At 50.5% G+C, this 24,878-nt stretch overlaps 8 protein-coding genes across 8 annotated transcripts; 4 read left to right on the top strand and 4 right to left on the bottom strand.

Moving 5' to 3' along the window:
• Positions 1-29: 29 nt before the first annotated feature.
• EDD37DRAFT_241562 (uncharacterized protein) lies at positions 30-959 on the top strand. Its single transcript, XM_062810605.1, has one exon. It carries the CDS (start codon positions 182-184, stop codon positions 737-739), a length of 558 nt encoding a protein of 185 aa, XP_062672861.1. The 5' UTR covers positions 30-181; the 3' UTR covers positions 740-959.
• A 671-nt stretch (positions 960-1,630) lies between these two features.
• EDD37DRAFT_646669 (eukaryotic translation initiation factor 6) lies at positions 1,631-2,429 on the top strand (the record flags this gene model as incomplete). The annotated part of the gene is made up of 2 exons (XM_062817764.1): positions 1,631-1,648; positions 1,701-2,429. 2 exons carry the CDS (start codon positions 1,631-1,633, stop codon positions 2,427-2,429), a joined length of 747 nt encoding a protein of 248 aa, XP_062672860.1.
• A 608-nt stretch (positions 2,430-3,037) lies between these two features.
• Positions 3,038-6,718, bottom strand: EDD37DRAFT_241414 (histone-lysine N-methyltransferase SETD2). The gene is made up of 3 exons (XM_062810604.1): positions 5,746-6,718; positions 4,085-5,691; positions 3,038-4,029 (listed from the first exon to the last, which is right to left on the bottom strand). Exons 1-3 carry the CDS (start codon positions 6,269-6,271, stop codon positions 3,211-3,213), a joined length of 2,952 nt encoding a protein of 983 aa, XP_062672859.1. The 5' UTR covers positions 6,272-6,718; the 3' UTR covers positions 3,038-3,210.
• Positions 6,719-7,536: 818 nt separating this feature from the next.
• On the bottom strand, positions 7,537-10,120 carry EDD37DRAFT_241375 (calcium/calmodulin-dependent protein kinase). The gene is made up of 3 exons (XM_062810603.1): positions 9,931-10,120; positions 9,729-9,878; positions 7,537-9,679 (listed from the first exon to the last, which is right to left on the bottom strand). Exons 1-3 carry the CDS (start codon positions 10,009-10,011, stop codon positions 7,571-7,573), a joined length of 2,340 nt encoding a protein of 779 aa, XP_062672858.1. The 5' UTR covers positions 10,012-10,120; the 3' UTR covers positions 7,537-7,570.
• A 326-nt stretch (positions 10,121-10,446) lies between these two features.
• On the top strand, positions 10,447-11,517 carry EDD37DRAFT_241298 (Longin-like domain-containing protein). The gene is made up of 4 exons (XM_062810602.1): positions 10,447-10,630; positions 10,680-10,881; positions 10,932-11,166; positions 11,222-11,517. Exons 1-4 carry the CDS (start codon positions 10,594-10,596, stop codon positions 11,243-11,245), a joined length of 498 nt encoding a protein of 165 aa, XP_062672857.1. The 5' UTR covers positions 10,447-10,593; the 3' UTR covers positions 11,246-11,517.
• A 2,713-nt stretch (positions 11,518-14,230) lies between these two features.
• EDD37DRAFT_241024 (uncharacterized protein) lies at positions 14,231-16,282 on the top strand. Its single transcript, XM_062810601.1, has 5 exons — positions 14,231-14,455; positions 14,513-14,605; positions 14,654-14,808; positions 14,866-15,639; positions 15,690-16,282. The coding sequence occupies exons 1-5, from the start codon at positions 14,380-14,382 to the stop codon at positions 16,089-16,091; spliced, it is 1,500 nt and encodes a 499-aa protein (XP_062672856.1). The 5' UTR covers positions 14,231-14,379; the 3' UTR covers positions 16,092-16,282.
• Positions 16,283-19,947: 3,665 nt separating this feature from the next.
• EDD37DRAFT_646664 (ribosomal L29e protein family-domain-containing protein) lies at positions 19,948-20,278 on the bottom strand (the record flags this gene model as incomplete). The annotated part of the gene is made up of 3 exons (XM_062817763.1): positions 19,948-20,086; positions 20,169-20,220; positions 20,272-20,278. 3 exons carry the CDS (start codon positions 20,276-20,278, stop codon positions 19,948-19,950), a joined length of 198 nt encoding a protein of 65 aa, XP_062672855.1.
• A 72-nt stretch (positions 20,279-20,350) lies between these two features.
• Positions 20,351-24,178, bottom strand: EDD37DRAFT_621032 (armadillo-type protein). Its single transcript, XM_062815974.1, has 3 exons — positions 23,914-24,178; positions 22,297-23,863; positions 20,351-22,241 (listed from the first exon to the last, which is right to left on the bottom strand). Exons 1-3 carry the CDS (start codon positions 23,923-23,925, stop codon positions 20,722-20,724), a joined length of 3,099 nt encoding a protein of 1,032 aa, XP_062672854.1. The 5' UTR covers positions 23,926-24,178; the 3' UTR covers positions 20,351-20,721.
• Positions 24,179-24,878: the final 700 nt, after the last annotated feature.

Below are 24,878 nucleotides of genomic sequence, written 5' to 3'. Positions count from 1 at the left end.
TTCCCCATATTTCAGTATACAAAGGTATACTTACAACACTCGGCTCAGCCACAGCAGAATCGATCTTTGAACAGTGCTTGTAAGTGCCCATGCTGAGCACTGGGTGTAGATAGTGTCTGATGCTGACTTTGATTAGCATCAACAATCCTTCCCAGAATACCACAACATCAGACGATTCATCATGGGCTTCTCCTCAGTTCTCAAAGCTGTCCTCTTCCTTTCTGCTCTTTTGAGCTTCGTCTCCGTCTCATTAGCACTGGGCCAGGGTCAAGTCGTCCACAAGTGCCCATACGACGTGTGGTGTGCTGTTGTCACAGGGCTTCCTTCGGACATCAAGCGCGATGCCTCACCAGTCGACTGGGTACAGCAAGCACCAGGCCAGCTGCTCATCTCCGACTTCTCCAACGTTGCGTCTGGTGATGGTATTGCCATGATGTGCACCAGAAACCCCGGCGCAAGTCCAGTGTCCGTCACTCAGCTTGAATACACCTGGACTGAGCCACAGACATCGTTTGATATCAGCATTGTTGCAGGCGATCCATTCATCAACGAGGGTTTCAGCATGACCGCCACAGACCTTGCGCCGCAGCCACAATTCAGCAGCAGCTGTCGAAATGCCTATTGTGCTCCTGGCGACGCAAACTGCAACGACGTGTACGACAAGTCGAACGACGACTATCAAGGAATGCGCACCTGCTCGAATGATGTTGTCATCAACTTGACCCTGTGCTCCGGTTGACGACGGTCTTGCTGGCTTTAGACAGGGGAGGCGCGATCCAGAGCACGAAACAGTGAAATGACTGTGTGAGAGTATCAGGCCGATCTTATGGGGCGGACAGAAGTGCAAGCTTCAGACCTTCGGCGGCATCACACAATGATGACAGGGAGATATGCGATCTCCGATCATTGGCGACAGACATGTTTTGGGTATCGTGGTAACAGGGGGTGGTTTTTAAGACATACCTGGCCACAAGACATTATGAGAGTGTACATATCCCAGGAGCAGAAGCAACAGCCAGACTATACCTGGCGTTACCTTGCTAGATCCACGACAGAATCAAATGCATCAGGTATTCCATGCATGGTCTTCGAAGGACTTCTCTGGAGACGGTAGCGTAGCATAACAGTCGGGCCATATCAAACCCAAGTTGGCAAGCGAGATCATCATTGTAGCCAGATTCACAAGCACAGCCGCGTGGACAGACAGGCCAGATCCTCGGAAGTGGCGCAGGGTAGATGGCCTTCAATGCACAGAAGAGTCACGGCTAGAATGCTAGACGAAAGAGGAAAGTGGAAGGCGAAGAAGATGAGTCTTTCCATTGCTTAGTCCGCCGCGGACAATTCTTGATGTCGTCATTGGCTGAGCAGAAAACAGTTTTTGAGATTCAGAAGGATTCTAGACTGTGTGATTCACTCATACGACCAGAAGACGCACCATTGGAAACAAGGAGATATTGTCAGTCGCAAAGAGTATATATCCTGTCAATAAATCCATTGTTCAACCTCTCTCTACTATTCAAGCCGATCTCATCCTCAGCCATTAGACCCTCCATCCCACCAACGTCGCGTACGCTGCATCTTTTCTCACATAGCGGCCAACAAAGGCAGGAACAACTTCGCCTAATCAATCATGGCGGTACGAGCAATGGTAAGGAACCCGCAAAACAAGGAACTCGGCCCTGTATTGACACATTGTACAGTTCGAGAACTCCAATGAAGTCGGTGTCTTCGCCAATCTCACAAACACCTACTGCCTGGTTGCCATCGGCGCCTCTGAGAACTTTTACTCCATCTTCGAATCCGAACTCGCAGACCTGATCCCGATCACCCACTGCACAATCGCAGGCACACGTATTGTGGGTCGCCTGACCGCAGGCAACAAGAATGGCCTACTAGTCCCGACATCCACCACGGACCAAGAATTACAACACCTGCGGAACACGCTACCGGACAGCGTAAAGATAGAAAGAATCGAAGAAAGATTATCAGCACTCGGCAACGTAGTGGCAAGCAATGACCACGTTGCTCTGGTCCATCCGGACATCGAACGAGAAACCGAGGAGATCATCGCGGATACGCTAGGCGTTGAAGTCTTCAGACAAACTATCGCTGGAAACGTCCTAACAGGCTCGTATATGTCCCTCTCCAACCAGGGCGGCATCGTCCACCCGAAGACAAGTATCCAAGACCAAGACGAACTCAGTTCATTACTACAAGTGCCTCTTGTGGCGGGCAGTGTGAATCGAGGTAGCCCGGTCGTCGGTGCTGGCATGGTGGTCAACGACTGGCTTGCAGTGACGGGCAACGACACGACCGCCACGGAGCTGAGTGTTATCGAAAGCGTCTTCAGACTCGGTGAGGGCGGTCCTGGCGGACTGGACGCAAGAATGAACGCCAACAAGGAGAGTATCGTCGAGAGCTTTTACTAGATTTCGATACCATCTTTCACACTACGCACGATCATAACCCTTTCTCGCAGCGACGAGCAGATGGAAAGAAGCAGGAAAAGCAGGTCGAAGCTTGATGTCAAGGTGTGGCTCCAAAGCCAGCTTCATGTCGCCTACCAGCGCAATGTTGAATCATTCAGAATCTTCATATTCTGGATCACAAGTGCTGTTGCTTGCCCGCAAAGGCACTCGAAATCTGCCTGCGCCGCCTGTTTCTCCTCGATGCAAGGTTGCTTCACGGAGAAAAGCGTTGCGAAAGTCTGATATGGACGATCGAATCGGCAAATCTTGGTGGAGGCAGTATTGCTTGCGGATCATGAACGAACTCGCCGGAAAAGGCGAATCATGGCGGCGTCTGCACCAGGCGCATAAAGTCCCTTCAGAGGGGTGCATGTCATGTTTGGTAGAACAGTCTTGATACCTCTGATGGTGTACGACATCACTTGAGCTATGGTAGCTCCTTGTTACAATGTCAACAGGTGCTTAGTACACCCTTCTATCTGGTCTCTTGCCTTAAGCTTTTGCATAGATCAGCCGGAAATGAAGTGCTCAGAGACGTTGATACAGTATTGATATGGCTCCTACCCTTATTGGATTTCTAAGTCAATGGCCCCCAAGAAGTTCCTGGCAGTATAAACACCCCTGCCTTCGATGTCAAGAGCTATGCGCTGCGCAACCCCTAACCTGCAGAGCCATGCATGCCCCTTGTGCCAAGTTAGTATACAAGAATCCTCCCTACCCCCCACTGCACATCAAGATGCTGTCATCGCTCTCCTTGACCGTCACCTAAACCTCTAGGATCCTCAACTGGCTGCGCATCAACCATAGGATTCTCCAAGGCCGGGGTATCGATGGCGTCTACACCGTTCTTCATCACCACATCCCCTTCCGTCTCTTCATCCTCTGCCTGCGCCTCAGCGAGAACATCAGCCATGCTTTTCCCCTTGAAGTTGGTGTCGGCATGAATATCAGTTTCCATTTCAGCAGAGGTCTCGGCCTCCGCGTCAGCCTCTCGTGGCGTACTCGCTGGTGGGGTTTCCACAGGAGGTGCGGGCGGAGGTGGAGGGGGCGGTGGTGTGTCGATGTCCAAGCTGATCTTCTTCGACGGCGAGCCTAACGACTCGGCTTCAACTTGGTCAGAACCCGCGGCAGTGAGATCGTCCTCCAGCCGCTTCCGCTTTAGTGTTCCATTGGTGCCCCGGTCCGAAGGAGACTGTGCTGTAGGTGTCGCGTCCTCAACATTGTCCTCGACGTCCGACATCTTGATATCTTCATCGTCATTCTCTGGCGATACGTCCTGTGCTGGCGGCGAGCCTGCCGGTGTATCCTTGCCCTTGTCTGGTGTAGACTTCTCTGCCTCGGACTTCTTGTGTTTGTGATATGCCTTTTCGAAGAACTGTTTGCAGAACTCTTTGACCTTCTTCTGTTGCCGCTCGTCGATCTTGGTAGGGTCTTTTACCCGGCCAGCCTTGTAGTCGGAAGCAACCAGCTTTTTAGCAATCTCCTTTGCAAATCGTTTGAGATCGTCACGAGGGATCTTGTTTTTGTACTTGTTCATTACGTGCGAGATGTGTGGGAAGAGCTGCAGGAGTATTAGCTAAGATGTAGCCCAAGGGAAGGATCGACGTTGGGCTTACCGTGTTCTCGTACAACTTCTTCTGCTTTTCCTCGTCGTACGACTTCCAGCGCTCTTCTTTCTTCCCTTTGGTGGGTTCCGGGGTATCAGGAGTGGTTGTCTTGACTTCTTTCTCGTGGGAGGTAACAATATTGTCAATGATGCTCTTGAGAACGTCTTGTTCTGAGGGTTGTTTGGGTGGAGGGGGAGGCTGATCTGCCGGACGCGTAGGCCTAACCCACGTAGTTTGACCTGTCGCGGAGTAATAGTATGTTCTACCTTTGTCTTGGGTTGCGAACCAGCCTTTGGGGAGCGGAGGTGGTGCCCGATTAAAGGAAGGGCCATGCCGGGGAAGCGTATTCCCAGGTCTTTGCAGTGATTTCGGGCCAGACGGCGCCGATAGACCTGCCGGGCCTCGAGGGGGACTCCGGGACCTAGACCTCGATATGGATCGTTTGCGTTCTACAACGGCTTCCCGCCGCTCGAATGGTGTCGGTTCCGCTTTGATGGGAGTCGAGACAGCCTCCCTCTTCTTCCGTGGTATCCGATACGCTATTTCAAGCTGCGACCATGAATCGAGCAGCGCCGTGGCTAGCGTTGCCACTCTTTCGTCCGAGTGTTCAGTCAAGGGTTTCATTGTCTGATCAATCTTCGAGTCGACGATCTTATTCCTTGTCAGCCTTGGCAGACGGTCCAGAACGTCCAAAATCTGTAGTGTTATGTTTTCGTCATCTCTCCATGCCGATAGTTGTGAATTCAGTATCTGATAGCCGTGAAAACGAACCACTCTGTGCCATGCCTGGTCATCTGAGCAGCGCTGTATCCGCTGTAGCAGTTTCACAGCTATCCATTTCTCTTTGCACTGCATCAGTGCAGCCATGACTTTAGTCACGCCGTCAGCATCCAAGGATCTTGCTTCCAGACTGTCAACGTAGTCTTCGTCGTCTTCGGCCGCCTTCTTCTTGCGAGGACGTTTGGCCACCACTGTATCCCATGTGTCGGCATCTTCGATACCAAGAGCTTCGATAACGGCAGCAGACAGTTTGGTGGCCCTCTCTGTCTGAGTTTTGCCGCCGATAAAACCTGTGCAGTTGGATTCACCACAGTAGCAGGGTTGTGGATTGGCGCCATAACGATCGACATTGTAGTTGAACACCAATTCTTCACCAGCTTTAACGTATCTTTCGGCAAAAATGCCCATGCGGAGTTTGTCGCCAACCACCCACTTGTCGACATAGCAGTTCGGGTTGCAAGAATGATTGCAGAATCGACCGAGATTTCCTTTCTTTGTCGCATCGACGAACTCACCTTTGCTCAGGGACATGAAGTAGAAATGCTTGATACCCTCATTATCATACTGAACCATGCGTTTGCGAAAGGTAGCTTCAGGTATCGTCTCGCCAATGTATTCGAAGATGAAATCGTTTGGCCGGAGGTCGACATTCGTACGAAGGCCGTAACCTTTCTTCTCGGTTTTGATGACGGACACATCGGCGTACAAGCGGCGCAGAAATCTCTGGTTCTGACATGATGTCCCGCAGCCACAATCGTTGGCACATTCCATTTTACAGGCACGGTTGATACAGTCCGAGTCATCGCCGCAAGCGAGATTCTGCTTGGTGGTCGAGTCTGCATCTGTCAGTCATTACTTTACAACTATGCAAGTGCAATGAGTAGACTTACCCCATTCTTCGGCACAGTCGCAGTCAAGAGCATGTTCACTGAAGCCCAAATATTTATTTTGATAAGTGCAAGCATCGAGGACGGTGAAGGTGGAGGTAGCTTCATCTTTGACATCGGGAAAGTGGTTGAATAAAGGTGCAACGCGAGGAGGAAGCTTGGAAGCTGTTCGAGATGACTTTGCGGGCTTCAAGGGCTCCTTGGGCTCGGGTTTGACAGGCGAGATGGAGGTTGCGTCGTGACCATTCGTCTCCGGAGATTCGGCCTTGGCGTTGGAGTGTTCCCTATCTGCAGCTGATGGTCGATTTGACGACGAGGTCGACGACGAGCGAGAATTTTTGAGCTTCGTTGGCAATATGGAGGGTGAGTTGGAGGGGCTGGCTGAATTTTCGTGCTTGACAGCGGCTAGGCGGTTGATGGTGGGCTCATCTCCAAGCTCATCGTCGACCGAGGCTTCCTGTTTAACCTGGACTGGAATCTCATCACCTGTAGAATCTGGTTTTGATGATTTCCTGCTTAAACGACCCATTTTGTCGGCGGATGATACAGATTCAAGGTCGTCGCAGTTGATTTGACCTCTAGAGTGAGCGTTGGGGGAAGCTACTGGAAAATTTCAGAGCCCTCGCATGCATCTGGGAGATGCGAAGTAGGCAACCACCGAGTTCAGTTGCAGATGGATTCCGGTGAGAGAGGTCTCGACGCACCATTAATCGATGGCCGCTGTCCGAATAGTCTTGTTGGCAGATGAGAGAGGAAATAAATTGTCGGCGCTGATGAGTCAAGAACGTGGGTGTCGGACAATATAGCTTTGGTAGCAGCGAGGGGCAGTTTTCGAGGTCGACTGCGAGGCACCACAGGGCCAAAAATCGATGAATGAAAGATTCCGAGCAGTCTGTAGTAGAAGCTTGCTAACGGCGCTTGTAGCGAGCGCCGATGATGGAGGAGTGAAGGATGGTTATTCAAGATAGCACCATGGAGTGACGATGACTTCGAGCCTTCATTTCCGCCACGTAAGTGCACAGAGAAGCAGTGCCAATGTGTTCTTTTTCCGTCCAAGGTCAGTTACTCACAAAGGAGGCAGACAGCACCAGTTTCCAGGATGCAAATTCAAGTGACAGCAAAAGAAAAGTGAAGGATGATTCTTTTTCGAAGTTGATGTCTAGAAAGACAAGAACGGGATGTGAAGGCTGAGAAGGGAGGCGGCCGCCTCACAGACCCTGTTGAGACCACAGATAATAATAAGCCAGACAGACCATCCGCGCCAAGACAGGACCTTGCGATATCATATGGCTCCCTCTCTCTCTCTCTCCGTCGCTCGCTGCCTACTTCCACTTCTTTGTGAGAAGAAGAGTAGACGATAACCTTCTCCTCGATGGTTCAACCTTTGGTACACTAGCCACGACAAAAAGACAGTATCCACAAACATGCCCAAGCAGCACAATCCGCCACAGCGACCTCTGGCGCTATTTTCCACCCGTTTTCTTTGTCTGGGATCAAGCCGTCGATATATTTCCGCCAGGTCTCTGGCTCCCCCGCCTTTTCCTTGCCGTTATCGCTTCCATTGCGCCGTGTGTTTCTTTTTGAAACCCTCTATCATTCAGATCCCTCCCTATGTCTATATTCTGTTGGCCTACCCGCCTGCGGGCATGTTCCACCGATCAGTACTTGACGTAAAGGTTTCCAAGCAATTTTCGTACGCTGATGCAAATTTCATCAGGCATGTCAGCTCCATCATTCGGGTTTGGCTGGTCAAAGCTTGAAGACAATCCTGCCCCGTTCAAGGCTCGACTCCCCAGCATACGGAAGAATGGTGTTTGCCACGCACAATTCAACCTTCCTCTTCCTGGTCGGTTTGGGATTTGTTCTTGGTTTTGACCATGCCCATAAGCCCTCGGAAAGAGGTCTTTGCCTGCCTTCCTGCATCTACTGCCATACCTTTCCACAATGCTGAGGTCTCTTTGTTCGGCGACAACGGGCTCTCTCCACCTGATTGTTCTACATCTCCTCCCGCCGTCGCAGCTGGCGAAGGCGTTGTCGGTTTCGAACCTTCTTCGGCTCCTTCCTTGTTCTTCGCTTTTTCTGCTTTCTCTTTTGCGATCAATTCCTTTCGCTCTTGCTTTCTTCGTTCATATTCTTCTCGCGCAGCTTGTCGAAGTGCTCGACTGACTTCACTTACACGAGCTTTGCGTGTCGAGAACTGTGTGTAATCTTTGAGCTGATTTTTGGCTTCACCTCCTATTGCTGCCCACCTGCCTATACGGCCACTGATGGCCATCAATTTCTCATCTACGCGTCGGGTAAGGTAAACGTTCGGTTCCTTGTTCTGTTCTTTGGCCTGCGCCACGATACGTTCGATCTCATCTCGATATGCCGTTTCGAAAATGTCCACGTCGGCGGCGCCAGGGCTTTCACTGACGATTGGTGCTCCATCTTCGTCTGGCATGAAAGTTTCGTCATCGCCATCCTGAGAACTGACTCCTGCATATGTCGATGGTCCGACGTAAAGATACAGGTGGTCCTCCAACGGATCATGCGCCTGACCTCGGTGACCTACCTCAGAAACAGTACGTGTATGTGAGTGCAACGGCCGGAAAGGAGGTAAATGTTGCGGATCCAGCTGCTCCATCTCTGCTATGGTCGGTAGCGCAGCGTCTTCCGTATCTGTACTTCCCTCGCTGAATAATTGTTTTCGCTTACGAGGTTTTCTCTCGCTCTGGTCCTCCTTTTTCGCTATGGTCGTGTCGTCTACGCTCTGAGTGGGGGATGATTGTAGATTCAGGCCCCTTACTTTCTGACGCAGATCGTCACCTTCTGCATGCTCATGTGAGTCGTGATTCGCAGAGTCGCGGGCCTGTTGCGCTTCTTCAGTGTTCGAATTGACTTCTTTCTTCATCGCTGCAGGAGGATATGAAAAATGTCCATCGCCTTCATCTCCAAGTATCGAAGTCATAGGTCGGTTCTTGTTCTTCTCCAAGAGGGACTTGAACTTGTTGATTGCTTTTATGACTGTTACCACGTTCCTCATGTTGCTGGTGATTGCAGCGTTCATCTCGGCTTCCGTAGGCGGTTCGACTAGGTCAGATGTATTTTCCTCCTCCGACAGAAGTTGGTCTTTCCCATGCTGGGTGACCCAGGGGTGTTCCCTCAATTCGCCCATTTTGATGCGTTTCTGCGGGTCCTTCTCCAATGTTTTCGTAATCAGGTCTCGGAAATCATCGTCCTCGTCTGTGTCAAACTGAGGCTCATCAGTCTTGATAGCATCATACATCTCGAAGATGCCGGTCTTCTCAAAAGGTATCCTCCCATACTTCAGACAGTACAACGTCACACCCATGGACCAGATGTCCGCTGCACGTCCAGACACATCGCCGTGTCGAGCAACACAGAGCTCTGGTGGTAAGAAAGCAGGGCTGCCTGCGGACTTGGCTGTGAGCATTTCTGAATCCTTTGCAAACATCTCCGACACTCCAAAATCGACGACCTTGAGCACATCATCATCAGTCACCAGGCAATTGTCTGGCTTAATATCACGATGCACGACACCCTGTGCGTGTAGATATTCAATTCCCAAAATCAGGTCCCGAAAGAAGTATCTGCAAACAAGGTCAGGGTAAGGGTCAGCTCTTTCCTCCAGCCCCACCTTCATTACGACACCCTTCTTACACATTTCCATGACCATGTAGAGTGAATCTTCGGTTGGATCGTCCAGCACCTCAATCAGCGAGACTAAGTTTGGATGGTTCAGCTTCTTCATGATGGCTATCTCCTCTTTGATCAGGTCAATAGCACTTGCTTGGGTTTGCTCATCGTTCCCGGTCCGATGCATAGGAGAGTTGAAACCTTGAAGAGCACCACGGCGCCGTTCGTTAAGCGGCCTGCGCAGAATATGTGATTGCGCTCGCTTTCGGAGACGGGCTTTCGAGAACTCTTTAACTGCCTAAGTCGCGTCAGTCGATGACAGATCCTGAGGGCACCCCATCACTTACGTATTCCTGCCCATACTGGTCCACGGCCATATGCACGGCTCCAAACGATCCCCGGCCAATCTCTTGTCTAATGATATATTGATTGATGCGGTGCTCTGCGACGCCGTCATCCTGACTAGTAATGTATTCGGATCGAGCATTGAGGGATTCCTGCACAGAGTCGGTCAACTGCATGTTCGAGTTGCATTGAGCAAATATATACCTTCACCTGCTTGTGTGCGGATGGGGTACGGTGATGATGGCGAAGAGGGCTGGTGATGCCGGGGCTTGTCCTGTTTATCATACTGATCAGCAAATCATAGCGCTGATCTCAGACGACTTACAGGCGCTTTTCAGGCGGTGTGGTCTTGGTGCTGGGGTTATGGTCGCTGCGCTCGCCGGAGTCTCCATGTGGTTGCGGTTGGGCGCGGGGTTGATTGGCGTTCTCGGTTGGAGGAAAGCGAGCAGCTTCCTCCGCCGACGTGGACGTAGGCGAGGCGACAATGTCCATGATCTTTGTCATTACGATATTAATGGAGCCTGTCCTGTAGCTGTTGTGTGAAAGGGCGAGTCCATCGACCTGCGGGACGCCATAGTACACTTATGATCGTGCAATGGCAGCACCAACGAGTGGTGATTGTCGTGATAAGAATAATGACATAGTTCCGCTATACTTGCCGTTTTGGATGAGGCCTCCAACGGTGTGTCTATGGACACTTGTACAAGGAGCAACCACCATATCTAAACAACGACAATAGAATATCTATTCGACCCGTTTCTTGACTGTTGGATCATGACCAAAGGCACTTTATGTGATCGCAAGTCTTCGTTTGGTCGGTGACATAAGTCGGGCCAAATTTTCCCACAACTGTGATAGGCTTCGAAAATGGTCGTCTACTCATTCTATATCTTCGACCGACATGGTAAGCAGCTGCTTTTTTCTCTTCACATTGCACATACTGAACACCCCAGCCGAGTGCATTTACAAAAAGCGATGGCCGCCCCCATCAATGTCATCTTCAGGCAAAGTATCGAAACCAGCTGCCCAGGCTTATATCAACGGGGGCGCTTCGGCACGCTCTACCCTGAGCGCAGAAGATGATGCAAAGCTCGTTTTTGGTACTGTGTTCTCCTTGCGGAATATGGTGCGGAAATTGGGCGGCGACGATGACAGGTTTGTGTCGTCACCATGATGGTTGAACTTCTGCTGAGATGTTTTCGCAGTTTCCTCTCCTACCGAACTTCGCAATACAAACTCCATTACTATGAGACTCCCACCAACATCAAATTCGTGATGCTTACCGACACAAAATCCGGATCCATGAGAATCGCGCTGCAGCAGATCTATGTCAATTGCTACGTGGAATATGTGGTGAAGAACCCGCTAGCCCCAATCGAACACCCTGGAGGCATCGGCGTCAACAATGAACTTTTCGAGGCTAGCTTGGAGCAGTTTGTTGTACGTGGAAACTGCGTTGCCCTCCCACAACGTGCCATACTCACCGGTGTTACAGGATAGGGTTCTCAATGCAGCTTGAAGGTCCGAGATCGGAGGAAACAACTCAAGACCACTGTGATTCTCAAGAAGTGACAGTGGCAAGTCCAGTTCCGGGCATCAATTGGAGGGAGCCTGCAATATTTACGCCTTGAGTGCCGCGGCCTTAAGAGGGATGTGCGCCATCTCAGTTGATCAGCCCCAGGCGAGCCGACAGGCTTCCTGATTCTGCTCCACTTATCCCACCAGATGTCAAAGGCCGCCCAGCACCTCAACTCCAGCGTTGAGAGAAGACTATGCGGCGAACCGGCGGCTGGGATCGGAACGGGCCTGGGCCAATGATCCGGTCACGGTCATGACATGGCATACCTGGACAAGCGTAACGGCTTTGGTGGGATCTGGAACATGACAAAACCGGATGCTGTGGTACCTGAATCAACCATGGGATTCTGTGGCGGTCGCGAGAAGTGATGCGCAATTCATGACAGTGGCCGTGACCAAATGGTAACTCGATCAGTAATGGGATGATTCTTTAGATTGCGATGATGTAGACGGCTACCAATATAAATGCAGAAGCGAGGATTGCTTATGTGATTGGGCTCAGGCGATGAATCCTTGGTACGAAGCTAGAATGGCTTTGCATGAGCCTCGGACGAATCACAAAATTCATCATAGAAATACCGTCAGAAAATGGTAGATATACGACGAATAGGAACATGGGGAAAAAAGAATATACAAATCCCCCCAGTGTGATCTATTGCAGCCGCTGTGAAGGTTGATCGTTGTCTCAAGTATGCGCCCATCATGAGGTATCTTGGGGCCGCCATGAGTCATCTGACACGAGTGTTTCCTGAATGCAGTCTCTACTCTGGATGCCTCTGGGCACGGCACACTTGCAATCTCGACCTCGACGAAATCTGCAGACTTCAAAAGTGTGCAGGACTGTATTTGTAGGTCTTAGCATCGTACCTACCCATTATGGCCAATATTTGGCCTTGTTGAAAAATTGGTAGGCCAGATCGAGTGGTGCATGAACATGGCAGGATGCAGCTCAAGCCGACCTAGACTTGCAGGAACATCCACGGAAATCTGTATTGACACGCATTACTAGCCGGCGAGTGCACATTGATGTGCATGACATAGCATGACCAATTGCGGTACGTGCAGGCGAAGATTGAAGCGTGGTCCTGAGTGTGCATATCCAGGCGACACACAAGTGAAACCTCGCATGTCAACGGATGTAGTGACAAAATAACGGTAAGCGCTTCATGGCTGCTTTGTATTTCCCTGTGCTTGCAATGTCTTGGTTCTGCAAATATGCTTGGTTCATACCTCAAACTCGGGTACGTTAAGAAAAACCAGATTCTGCGATGCGTATATATGGGAACAAACGAAGCAGCGACAGAGAGTAACGGGATCCATGGCGCTGGTGCAGACTTGACTCAACCGAGGATCAAGCGGCAAAATAGTGACGAGTCAAGACTCGAATTGGGCTATTCACGGTACGGCACATGTGGTCGCATGGAAGGAGGCCGGCTCACAACTGGAATCGACAGGTTTGTGGGGTCCAGATCGGGTCAGGGCTTGCTTTGACATGAAAACAGGTCCTGTAGATCAGTCAAGCCGGTCGAATGTTGAGCACTCGGCAGAATCTGCTTTCAGATGGGCTCTTAAGCAGCGTTCGTCCAGAGTATTTTCTACATGAAACAACCATCCAGAAAGGAGAGTAGATGCGCCGATTAAGTTCATAGTCATGATATATTCGCATTCTAAGTCACGGCATCGGCCGGCTTGGCAAAACGAGGGGCAGAAATCACTGGAGAGTTGAGATCAATTTTTGGCTCCCCGTTCCTACTTCCAATATCCTTCTCACTGTGTTTCATGTCAGCCAACTAAGTCAATCATGACTACAACAGCGGTCGCATCCTCATTGCGGTCAAGGAGTGTTTTCAACTCACCGGAGTCTGCTCACCCGGGTTCGGAACGGTGCTTCGCAGGCCCTCAAGGCGTCCTCAACAGGATGATCGTGTCAGACAAAACATCGCCATCACGAAGGTCCACTCTCGCGTCTTTTCTACCTTCCCAGGGCCCAGGGGGCTAGTCTGCCCCGGACGCAGCGTGCATCAAGGATCCAGGGCTTAACCGCTTGCATGGCTTCATCAAGCCCCCTGTCTCTGACCCCTGCCAAGGTTAGTGCCCTTTTTTTTGACACCATAACGCGTCGATGGAAAGGTCGTATTCTTCACCAATCCTACCGCAGCATCTCTGCCCGCTCGTGTGCAATTTGTTCCTACATCATTGAACGTCGCACAATCGTTGGTCACCCTGCTCTTTCCTATGGTACCAGTGACTGCAGGATCCCCACCATCAAGAGCAAAGTCTACGTTTCTTTTCACAATGGCGAAAAAGACGTGGCCAAAGGGAATGCGGGATGAGTGTCGTGTCACCCATGCTCTCCCCCAGCGGCTTTTGTTCTTTCTCATCATCGTTTTCGCTCCCTCCTCGTTTCTCGAAATGGCTCCTGCCTCTCTCGGTTCTGGTGCCCGAGCCCAGCTATTGGATCGCCGTGGCTTTGGCTGCTACCATTCATCCAAGACGGCTGCCGCGTGCCTGACAGCAATTTCTCCACAGGGCTTTCCGGTGGCCGAATCCACTTTGTGAGAACCACTGAGAAAGATATGGTCACTCTCGTTGCACGGAGTACCTTGCTCACTCCCAAAGCCCCGCCGAGACGAACATTAATTCTCAGTCAGCTGCAGGTCCCAGACCTTCCTCGAGACCCGTACCACCCTCATGAGCCGATGGCACCGAGTGTCCACACTGTCCCGACTTGCCCCAAGCCATTATTACCCACCCCATCGAACGCTCCCTCATTGTGATGAACATGGGTAAGCCCTGACACTCTTTAATCTTCGACAGGTGCGACGACTCTGCTCCTCTGCCGAGTTCGTCACTTCCTCCCCAAGAACTTTATTTCACCCTCTTAAACAAGGGCGTTGATCCTTCATATCGTCCTACCCACCCTCCATTACAACATTTTCTTGACCTGGTCCTCATATACTACCGCCGGCCGGTCGAATATCTATCCCCATCCTCATCACTTTCTGAGACTCAACTTTCGTGGTCATGAGAAGATACAGTCATTAAACTGGCATCGTGCCGACCAAATCTCTCGGGATGACTTCGTCTGATTTTCAGGGTTTGTGCCCAACTCCCTTCTTGCAGGAGAGTTCTTTCCCGGTTACAGGTGGATGTACGTACCCGTTCGATCGGTTCAGCTAACCGAGAATCCATTGCTGATCTTTCTCAGTCGTTCCCGGGCGCTTTTGTATGCCAATATCTGAACTTCAGAACTTGACTTGTTGTCTTCCTTGCCCAACAACACAATGGACATATTCTGATGGTATTTCACACTGAGTAGAGGTCAGAGCTAGAGAGCTAAATCTTGTAGGATTCGACGACCGGACGGAAATCGCCAACTGGGTCAACGTGGCTGCATTACTCTTGTCATGCTATTTGATACTCTCGTTCCTGGTTCTCCCTGTCAAATATACCCATAGGCACTATCTCAGCGTCTGCTTGACCCTGGGCGTGCTTTTCATGGAGGTGGGTGGTTTCTCCATCGGATAATCCTAATTGTGTGTATGGCTGACGTGTCTACAGCTCGCCTTCATTGTTGCCTTGGCAGCAAAGCCCGATCAGTGCTTCAATGACATTACTCCCAATGACATGCAAACCAGTGGCGTGTGCGCCATCAGTGGCGCGTTCTTGCTGTTCGGCGGCTGGGCCGTTGTTATCTGGGTGTTCTGCCGTGCACTCGCTCTTCATCTGCAGATCTGCTGGGAGGTCATACCAGGAAACAAATTCTTCTACGGAGCGCTCGCTTTTGGCTGGATCGTTCCCATTGTTGGTCTGACACTCACTTTGAGCTTGACCGGCGTCTCCTTTCGCTTTGGAGATGTCTGTCACATCAATCACAAAAATGCTTTACAGGCTTTTTGGGGCCCGCTTCTGGCTTTCGCTGCCTTGGCTATGGTCCTGCAGTTCATCACCATTGGTTATTGCATCCACGTCTATGTTAAAAGCCTATTGGACGATAGCACGTCAACAAACAACAGCTCGCAAGCACCGACTTACTCAGGGAGCTTTAGGACCCTTACAGCAAAGCAGACAATGCGCCGAGTTAAGAGGGTCATTCAGCTACAATGGCGGGGAGCCTTCATAGTCGTCGTCATCATCGCCGAGGTGGTGTTCTTTGCGGTTGTTTTTGTATCAATGGACAACAGCAGTCAAGTCAACGAGCAGCTTCTAGAGAAAGCGAGCCCATGGCTTGCCTGCTTAGTTGCTGAAGTAGGAGACAAGAACAAATGCCTGTCATATGCGAAGGACTTGGTCAAGCCAGAGGGTGTGGTACTGGCAGTACTGATTGTCTTAGGGGTATGTCAGGCTTCACGAGTGCATCAGTGTTCACGCTAACGACATGACAGCTAAGTGGATTTTGGTGCTTGGTGTTTTTGGGTCGATGGTCCATGACTGAAGGCTGGAGAGAATTCTTCTGTGCGAGACTTCACCGCAAGAACGAATTTGTCTCTGCTGACGCAAGATACCTATCGAACGATCCCCGTACGTACGAAATGCTGAGCGGCACCAGGCCTCAAGTGGATATCAGATCGCCAGATCTCGCCCTGAGTCCAAATCCACGAGCATTTACAACTCCAGAACCAGATGCGAAGCAAGATTCCTTTGGCTCAACTAGGACCTATGTCAACCCATTATCAAGCTATTCTTATCCGAGGGCTCCCAGTCAACAGATGGACTGGAATGCAAGAGTGGCACAAGCCATGAAAGGAGACGGCAAAGGCTTCGACAGTGAGATCTATCCGGGATGAAGAACTATTGCGGTCAAAATGGAAGGTACCCACCACAGGAGTTGCGACTCGAGTCCACCTCTTTTGGTCGTCTTCAACGCATCGTCAGGGTTCGCACCAAGTCCATCACCGCCACCTCGATTTTATCAACACAGTGTCAGGAGAACGACGACAGGGGTTTTTGTTGTCTACCAATCAACGGAGTTTTCATTATTTGTACAGCGGCATAGCAGTATGGAAGGTCAATTGACATTGTACAGCACAAACCTGTACAAAACAAATGGCCACTGTTTGGGCGCGCCGGGAACACTTACGTTCCCTATGATTTGTCGATACAGCGGAGTGTCGCTTCACAGCGAAAAAAGTACAGCCGGTTGATTATGATGGATTGAAACGATTTCATATGTTGTCATCGTACAAAGGAGAGAAGAGAAATACCCTTGTCACATATCTATTTAGGCGCAGGCTGGCTCCTGTTGCGCCTTTGTTTATATTCAGCCGTGGAGGTCGGCGGAAGGGCGAGTCGTGGAAGGATGCAGTAAGAGAAGTGCCTGAATTGGTGCCGCAGGGTTGGATAGCTGCTTTTCAGGAGGCAGAGATGGCCGGAGACGAATATACGTCTGAGATTGAGATGTATATCCTCAGTAAGCGGCGCGGTGACCACGGGTATGGCTTACATGCGCGAGTTCGAGGATGCCTTTCTGGCATTAACCTGTCAAAGCAGCTGTCGCTGTCAAATCACTTTAACGCGGTCATGCACGTCACAAACGTACCGATATTGAGTTTAGGAGAATTGATTAGAGCAAAGATCCGAAACTGTCAGAAAAGGCTTAACAGAAGTCAACCCGGTACTCGGGACTGATCTGATCGACAAGTCAAAAGGCGCGGATATCTCTTGCGGAATTTGCAACATGCATGCACTCGATGTAGGAAGTACTTGTGCGATACATTGGACGGTGGTTGTACTCCGTACTGTCGCTTGAAACGGGAAAGGGGCAACTGAGGATCTGGGCCCTGGAATCTTCCGGATCTTCTGGCCGATTCACCTTTCTGCCCCAGGTAGGTTCGGGAGAATGGTCGAATAAGCATTTGGCAACGGCCCATTTTGTTTGAGATTCTGCATGTCAGAGGGGATCAACGAGTGACTTTGGAACAATTGCGCAAAATATATCACTATGGGAAACCATAGTATAGGAGGAGCTCTTGTCATAGATAGTCTTTTTCGCCTTCAGACAGTCGCTTGCCAGCGTCTGCCACAGCCGTCGTTTGTGACCGCGAAGATGGCGTGGATAATCTTCGTCCTGGCTTTTTCGTTCCTCCTTAGAGTGATCAAATATGCATAGAAGAGTCGGCACCGAAGATACTGTATAGAAACGTTTCACCATACCGGAGCGTCCAATTGACAGTCATATCACTCGGTATGGCACAATGTTGTCACGATACCATACCTTTGATCGCATCGTCACATCGTTAGTCCAATGGTGGGAGGATAATATCAATGAGAGTGGCTGGGACCTGCCTGATTCGGTACGGGTATCGAATCAGAGAGGCAGCTCTTGTCTAAGAGAACAGGAGTTCCTCTCATGCGTGCGTAAGAACACTCGTGTTTAATTGCTGGGGGGGATGTCAAGGGATGTCAACATGGGGAAACATTCTTCAGGGTCACAGCAAAAGTTCTCACGCTCCAGATTTGATGCGCGGATCATTGCCTGTTCCTCTCAGTCCCGGAAGATCTGGGATCTGCCCTGTCGATGAAGCGACGCCGCTAACTCGGCAAAGGTGTCCTTGTGTCTGGCTGTTCCTTTTTCATTTTCCAGACAGCCGGGCAGAGAATGGGATTTAGGGTTAACGGTCCAGCGTACATATCTGCCATCGACGATCAGATCCTTGATGTTCATCATGCAACAGACCACAAGAACGTACCTTGCCCTTACATATTCGTATGTACAAAATGCAAGGGCAACCCAACCCTGGACAGACGAGCGGTTCAAGACCATACTGCTTTACGTCAAAATTCCCCGATCTTTGAACTCTAGTCTTAACGTTACCACCAGGTTGTGGCATATCAGAAGTCGTATTGACGATCATGGCAGCAGCCACACGGCCAGAGTCCAAGACAACGGTCGTCCCAGGATCATTTTTGAAGGAGAGAGGTGCTTGCGATACTTGGGCCAGCGCCTTCCATCATCTAGGACAAGTCTCGCAATGTGATGATTTAGTGTATCTCCGTGGCCTTCCACTGCCGCGTCAAAAACTCACCTGTTCTCCAACTCACATCATCAAAGAAGGGAGATACAACACTCTTCTTCGCTTTCGTTGATGACCATCAGAGGAACAGCAGTACCCCGAAATTGGGAAACCATGTGGCTTGCCACCATGCGAGCGCCTATGCCGCGTTTGGAAGGATCCCCTAGTGCAGTAGTGCTTACTTTGTGCCTGGAGATTTTTGACAAGATGGTTCTTCGCCATGGAAGACTATGTCTCAGGGCTGGTCGGTGGCTTTTCGAGAAGGATTCCACTGGTGGATTTACCTTTGCATCCTCGTGGATCAGTCCGTTTCAGACATGCATGCTGCAAAGCTAATCAGAAATCCCTGCTGGGGGTTGTATGGATAGTCGGGCATCAAGTCAAAATTGACGGTATTCTGCTTCCCATCCGCCCGGATGAACACCTCTACGAGCGTGAAAGTGACAAGCTCGGAGTCCAGCCGTGTTGGTGAGTCCTCCCTTTCTCAAGCAAGAAAATCTGCACTGAGACGTCATTCCCATCAGAAGGGGAGAAGGAAGACCTACTCTAGCATGGATGTCCTAGCAGACGGTGAACGGTGTTCAGATCAACTCAACATGGTTGAGATTGTGCTATGCAGGCATGGGGTACCATCATACTCGGTACTCTGAGTGGATTTGACATCTAAAAACCCGCCACACAGACGTTCTTGCGCTATTTCTCGGGCCAGGCGCTATCCCTGCCGAGTCGCAACTGCCATAAGAGATCTTGAAATGACAAACAGGGATTCTCATAAAGGCAGGGCAGCTCGTGAACGTGGAGAGATGAAACAGTGGCGTTCAGTAGCAGATCACTCAGCACGAGAATAAGCCAGCGTCGACCTCCCTCGGTCAAGTCCTCACGCGTCTTTGGAAGCGCCGAGGTAAGTGGTGCAGAAGCTGGTTACGGTCGGCGTATAGATCGATTGCACGAGGAGTGTGTGGCTGCTCGCACGTAGCAGGAAGATGCAATTGCGCGAAATCTCTATGCCATATTCTGGGATAGGTGACAAGACAAGCCCGCCTCAGCAACGAAAATGCAAGTCATCATTCTCTGACCACCTGCCCCAGAGAGCAATAAGCGGTCGAGACAGCACTTCGGGAGCATACCCTCAGCAAAGGTAGACCATCGAAAGAGCAGATGAGCCATGGTTTTGTCACCTTCCGTCCATACACCAGCCTCCACTGTTCGAAAGGAAAGTGTTTGGTAATTGGAAGGTACTGATGTTCATATAGGCACGATAGAAAATTTTCCTTCAGACATTCGCGCATTGAAAATTGACACGATGCTGTACACACAAATGCCATCAATTTTGAGCAGGGGAAGTGAGGGCTGGGGTAGTCTGGAACGAGGTGAGATCGGGGGTTTCGGATTTGAGTGAGCAGTAGCAACGAGCGCATGAGTATTCAGCATCTTGATTCTCCTGCTGACAGAAAAGTCGACCGTTTGTGTCTCGCACTCGGAGTTCTATTTCTCATCCGGCCGTGCTGTCAATTCTCGCTTCGTCGTCTTGTCGGCCTCAATCACCGCAAGTTGATTGTTCAAACTCGCAACGCCAACGAATATGCCTTCATGATTGATTTTCCGTCGGCGCAAAACATTCGCAATAGACTTAGGCGGCATCTCTCTTTCCCTCCTTCACCTCCTTGAGCGCCTTCATCGTTCCGTGCAGAGCATGTCTGTGGTTTCTTCGGAACTTGGGGTCGGTACCCTTGAGCGAGGGATATCTGTGGGTCTTTGGCTTCTTGATACTGTGTTCAGGCAAATGTGTTAGTCGATCATATTCTCGAGCCCAAATGCAGGCAAATACTGCGGCGCAAAATGAAATCGTACCCGTTTCGGTGAGCCTTCTTGGCCTGATTGTGCTGAGACGAGTTCTTTGATTCTGAAGACGGTCAGCGTGAGACCCTGTATGTACCTGAATCGCAACACCTACTGGCCATCTCGACGGTATCAGCGAGCAATAGAATGTCCTGATTTTGTTTGTCTGAATGACTGTCTGATGTTGAAAGCTGGGTGTTTTTGCAAATGTGGGTGCAGACAGTGCGGGAAGGTCTGCCGACCAGCCTTGGCGCATATTCCACTTCGAGCCAATTACGACGGTCTGAAGCGAGAGCACTTCTGAACACATCCTGACATCGAGCCAATGATCTGAGTAGAGAGCAGTGCAACCAATGCCTGACTTCCTCTCTATGCGGGAATGCATTTCGATGATGCTTTCGCTTTTTCTATATTACTATGTCTTTTGAGATTGACCCAGCCGACATGACTGTGGAGGTCACGCCATGGTGCTTCCTTCATACGCCTCATAACTTTCAGCTGTCCTTGGTATCATATGCAGGTCGTCAAAAATGTGCTCGCATCCTTTTCCAGGCTTCTCTTTGTTTTACATCTGCCCTCCTTGTGCGATAAATTTTGCAAAAAAAGTTTTGAATGCCTTAGGTTCCAGTGTCGCTAGCTTTTGCAGATACTCGTTAATCAGGGTATCGTTCATGCCCATTGTGCGCAACTCATTCTCCTGTAGCCAGGTCAAATATTGCTGGCCAGTTTTGGTGTAGATGGTCTTTTGAAGCCCAGCAGCTTCCGAAAGTGCTTGTCGAGCTTGTGCGTCTTTACTATTGAAAGACGGGTTGGTTGGTAGGGCCCAGCACAAGGGCGAGAAACGGGTGATCATGAATTGATCGAAACCTGGCAATGCAGGCTGAGGTCCAGCTACGTTGCCATTGACTTGTCCAATGGCAGAAACCACATCAGGTCCTCCCCAAACAGTACACATTCTCGAAAGTAGCAAGAATGCCATTTTGGCGGTGGGAAAGTCCTCAACGTCCCTTGCAAGATGTTCAGTCGAGGTGATGATCGACTCAAAAATAGGCTGGTTTGTCGAGCTGACAAGAACGGTCCCAAGGTCATTTCCGAGGATGACCATGAGGAAGTTGAGGTATTCTCTTTTCAACTCTGCCAATTCGATTTCGTCATCAGTTCCTGAGGTCCCTGCCGAGATGCCAACGAAGACACGCTGAAGGAGGCCCGAGAACAATCGATCAAGGAAGTCTGATATGTCGTTCTTGAAGCCGAAAATGACCTGATCAAGCAACCGAAGAAATAAAGCCATCTCGTCTCTTGTAGATGACTCAGTCAACAGGCCTTCAACCCATTGGGGCAGCTGCTGCATCATTTGCGTGCCCACGATGCCAATCAGGCGCGAAAATGCAAATCGTGCAGCAGTGCGGATCTGGAATGATGATTTGAGCGCGGTCAACGTGACCAGGGTCACCTCCGCAACTTGTGCAAACGCTTGTTTGACTTGCGGCGCAATTGCAGCTCCGCCATGTTGAGAGTCAGCTCCAGGAGTAAACTCCGAGAAACCTCGAGCTATCGTACCCAAAGCCATAATGGAATGGTGCACCTGGAGGCTAGCAAGATCATTTCCTGCTCTGGCAGACTCCAGATTGCGTTCTATATCGGAGAACAGTGGTTGCATGATAAGCTGCAGGATTGGAGCTTGTTTCTCAGGGGGTGCCGAGGTCGAGCCACAAATGCATCCTACCGCTTCGAACAAATACAGCTGGCTTGTGAATGTTGAATCCGTGGCTGTTTCACCGTCTGATGACATATCGTCCCCTTCTTCCTCACTGGGAAGCTCGGCACGGATGACAAGAAGATCTTGCAGACTTTGTACGACCGCTTCGGTTGCATTTCCTAAGTGAGTACGCAATTGTCGAACTAGGCGCTGAATTAGATACCATGCTCGAGCTTTAACCTTCAAGCTTTGGTGATGCGCCAGCTCGAGGAAAGTCTGCAGCACGGGCTCGATAAACCCAGTGTGCTTCTCAAAGAATGTGCTGTATCTGACACATATTTCCATATATTGAAGTTGGATCGCAGGATGGCCGAAGGAGCCTGCATCTAGGACCGTTAGAGAGAATGTCGAGGACATTCTGAATATGCTGGGCTGACTTACTCGACTGAACCATCTCCAACATCATCTGAATCAGTGCTTCGGCTGCAGGAGAGTTGGGTTTGTTCTTGTGGTACAAACCTCCTCCTTTAGCTGCAAGATCACCCATCAAGTACACTTCGTACAAAGCGAGATCAAGGTCTCGCCAGTTCAATGAGGAGCCGTCGGTGCGTAGTCTCTGCAACGTGTCATGAACGAGCGTTGAGATTGCCTCAACGTAGAGTGCTTCGTCCGCTGCTGCAATAGCGGACTGCAGTGCGGCCAATCTCTTCCTAAGGTCTTGAAACTCAGCTTCATCGGTCTGCTCGTCTTCTTGGTTCCAATCGGCTGTGTCGTCATATCGCATCTTGATGAATATCGCTTTCAGAATCGGTAACAGCATTGCTGCACGTTGAGCAGCCGCAGCCTCTCCCGTGCTAGCCTTCCTAAGAAATGCAAGTACGTCATTCATTGCAGTGAGCACAGTGGAACAGACTTCGTCAAAGACGTCGGAGAAAAACCGAAGCAGGTGCGGAAGGAACGCTGCTAGAAGCTGCTCGGCTTTGGCCCACGTCGGCGAGGCCTGATTCTCCGTGTCCAGCACTCTGACAATATCCGTCACAGTTGTATTGACCAGTTTTGCCACGGTCTCAGCAAGGTCGACATCATAATTGGGTGCCCTGCTATCGCTTAATGGTGGGCAGGTGACCAGTTGAGACACGACAGTTTCGAGATTGAGGAAGGTGATCATATCGATCTTGTCAGCCGTGGGCATTTTCTTCGCGACTGTCTCGGTGAAGACATCAACAGCAGCATCTCTGGCCAACTCTTCGCCTGGACCAGGTTCAACCTTTTGGGCTCGTTCTAATTGCTGGAACAATAATTCAAGCATCCGCTGATTGACCACAAACGAGATGTCTACCCAGCTGACCCATTTGCCCACAGCTTTGAGACAAAGCTCGGCGACAACATCCTTCGAGGTTCTCCACTGAGACAGAATCTCTTCCCAAGAACGTGCAATCTTCTGTACGTCACGTTCACGGATCAGGTCCTTCAACGTGTTAGCTCGATCCTGCTCTGCCCGAGATCTTGATAGTAGTTGGTCTCCAATCTCGTCGTGAACGGAATTGAGGACCGTGAGATAGAAGACAACGCCCGGGTAGCTGTCCCTGGACCCAGTGCCTTTCGTGGTTAAAGCCAGGAGGTCATCGAAGCAGGTCTCCCACCCAGAGCCGTAGAACGACGCAAACAGGAACGTGATGGTTTGAGCGAATTTGTTCACGATCGTCCCGGGGTCTGGTGTTTCTTCTTCACTGCCTGAACCATAGTGTTTCCCCAGATACTCCATCAACCGATCTTTGATAGTTCTCAAGCCTTGTTGGTCCACCAGCCCTGCTTGTAGAGCGTTATTGACGATATCGAGGCAGAATACCCGGATCACCATAGGTTGACGGGGCACTTGAAGTGAAATAGTGAGGCAAGGTTGCCATGCTGAAGGCTCCTGGCGCAGCTGATTGACATAGTCAAAGGCCTGGCGCTTGAGGGTCGGATCGGAGGAAGGGTTATAAGCGATTTGGATCGCCGAGATGATCTGGAAAAGGCCTGTCAGAGAGTCGAGCATCGTTTCGGAACCGGACTTACCTGGTCATCCATCAGGTAATGCCAGTGTTCCTCACCCAACTTATGAAGTCCGGAACACTGGTAATTTGGGATAGTCACCGCATTTGCGTGACCGAAGTGGAAGCACGTGCTTCCGAAGCTTTATTCCATTATATGGCGGGAAAGGGAATTGGCTGACGACGTAACTGTGAATGGAATGTTCTGCACATCAAATCTCGAATCTTGTTCACTTCAAGGTGGAAGCCAGGTAGAAGTTGCGTTAAATGCAGTTCGTGCGGGTGTCCACTATGAAATTGAGAAACTCGGGACGAAGCGTCTGCACTTTGCCTTCGAGGCTGCCTCTGATCTCATCCCCGGCTTGGCAGCCCTTCTTAACGCCGTTGTCCTTTCTTTGCAACGTCAACTCTCTCACGATGTCAACTAGGCGACCGCCAGGTCCATGTCGATGTGACATATCGATGCAGCATGTGTCTACCGCCATGACCAAATCTCTCACCCACTTGCTTTGCAAATGAAGGACTACCTATGGCCAACAAAGTGTCCTCCCATCCGTTGTGATAGTGTCGACCTCTGCTCTCAACGCCATTCCTTCAACCTTGTAAGTTCCTCACTCTGGCCCTTCAGGTATCGTATATAAACGCGGAACGTGATCCGAGGACTTGCCACCACGGACACGGTGTATTGGGAGGACGACTCTCTACCATGGACATCAACCTCAGCCTCGTCACGTGAGTTAGTGGTAACACTCTCTCTTACCTTGGGGGCATTCACGAAGTGTCCATGCTTGTCGATTGACCTAGAGATCAGGTAGTTGGGCTTTGATTCAAAGAACTTCTTTGCCTGCAGAAAGTCTTTGTTTTGAGTAAAGGCATGATACACCTCCTTGATTGCAGCGAGGTAACCATAATCGAGAGGCATCTTGAGTACGGTGCTCATGTGAATGTCCAAGAAGGTCTCTTTACCGTATGAACTGGTGCAACGGATCT

Source organism: Exophiala viscosa (assembly GCF_022695815.1).
Source record: "Exophiala viscosa unplaced genomic scaffold EDD37scaffold_2, whole genome shotgun sequence".
Classification (NCBI taxonomy): domain Eukaryota; kingdom Fungi; phylum Ascomycota; class Eurotiomycetes; order Chaetothyriales; family Herpotrichiellaceae; genus Exophiala; species Exophiala viscosa.
The sequence above is the reverse complement of the archived record's forward strand: the minus strand, read 5'-3'. Positions and strand labels throughout refer to the sequence as shown.

Bases quoted from the DNA above. Each gene is read 5' to 3' on its own strand.
- EDD37DRAFT_241562 (XM_062810605.1), top strand. From the start codon at position 182: ATGGGCTTCTCCTCAGTTCTCAAAGCTGTCCTCTTCCTTTCTGCTCTT.
- EDD37DRAFT_241414 (XM_062810604.1), bottom strand. From the start codon at position 6,271: ATGGGTCGTTTAAGCAGGAAATCATCAAAACCAGATTCTACAGGTGAT. The intron at 5,692-5,745 runs GTAAGTCTACTC...TGACAGATGCAG, and splicing joins CGACTGTGCCGAAGAATGGG to ACTCGACCACCAAGCAGAAT. The intron at 4,030-4,084 runs GTAAGCCCAACG...ATACTCCTGCAG, and splicing joins AGAAGTTGTACGAGAACACG to CTCTTCCCACACATCTCGCA.
- EDD37DRAFT_241375 (XM_062810603.1), bottom strand. From the start codon at position 10,011: ATGATAAACAGGACAAGCCCCGGCATCACCAGCCCTCTTCGCCATCAT. The intron at 9,879-9,930 runs GTATATATTTGC...GACTCTGTGCAG, and splicing joins CCGCACACAAGCAGGTGAAG to GAATCCCTCAATGCTCGATC. The intron at 9,680-9,728 runs GTAAGTGATGGG...GACGCGACTTAG, and splicing joins ACCAGTATGGGCAGGAATAC to GCAGTTAAAGAGTTCTCGAA.
- EDD37DRAFT_241298 (XM_062810602.1), top strand. From the start codon at position 10,594: ATGGTCGTCTACTCATTCTATATCTTCGACCGACATG. The intron at 10,882-10,931 runs GTTTGTGTCGTC...ATGTTTTCGCAG, and splicing joins TTGGGCGGCGACGATGACAG to TTTCCTCTCCTACCGAACTT. The intron at 11,167-11,221 runs GTACGTGGAAAC...CCGGTGTTACAG, and splicing joins CTAGCTTGGAGCAGTTTGTT to GATAGGGTTCTCAATGCAGC.
- EDD37DRAFT_241024 (XM_062810601.1), top strand. From the start codon at position 14,380: ATGACTTCGTCTGATTTTCAGGGTTTGTGCCCAACTCCCTTCTTGCAG. The intron at 14,456-14,512 runs GTACGTACCCGT...GATCTTTCTCAG, and splicing joins TTTCCCGGTTACAGGTGGAT to TCGTTCCCGGGCGCTTTTGT. The intron at 14,809-14,865 runs GTGGGTGGTTTC...ACGTGTCTACAG, and splicing joins TGGGCGTGCTTTTCATGGAG to CTCGCCTTCATTGTTGCCTT.
- EDD37DRAFT_621032 (XM_062815974.1), bottom strand. The intron at 22,242-22,296 runs GTAAGTCAGCCC...TAACGGTCCTAG, and splicing joins GTTGGAGATGGTTCAGTCGA to ATGCAGGCTCCTTCGGCCAT.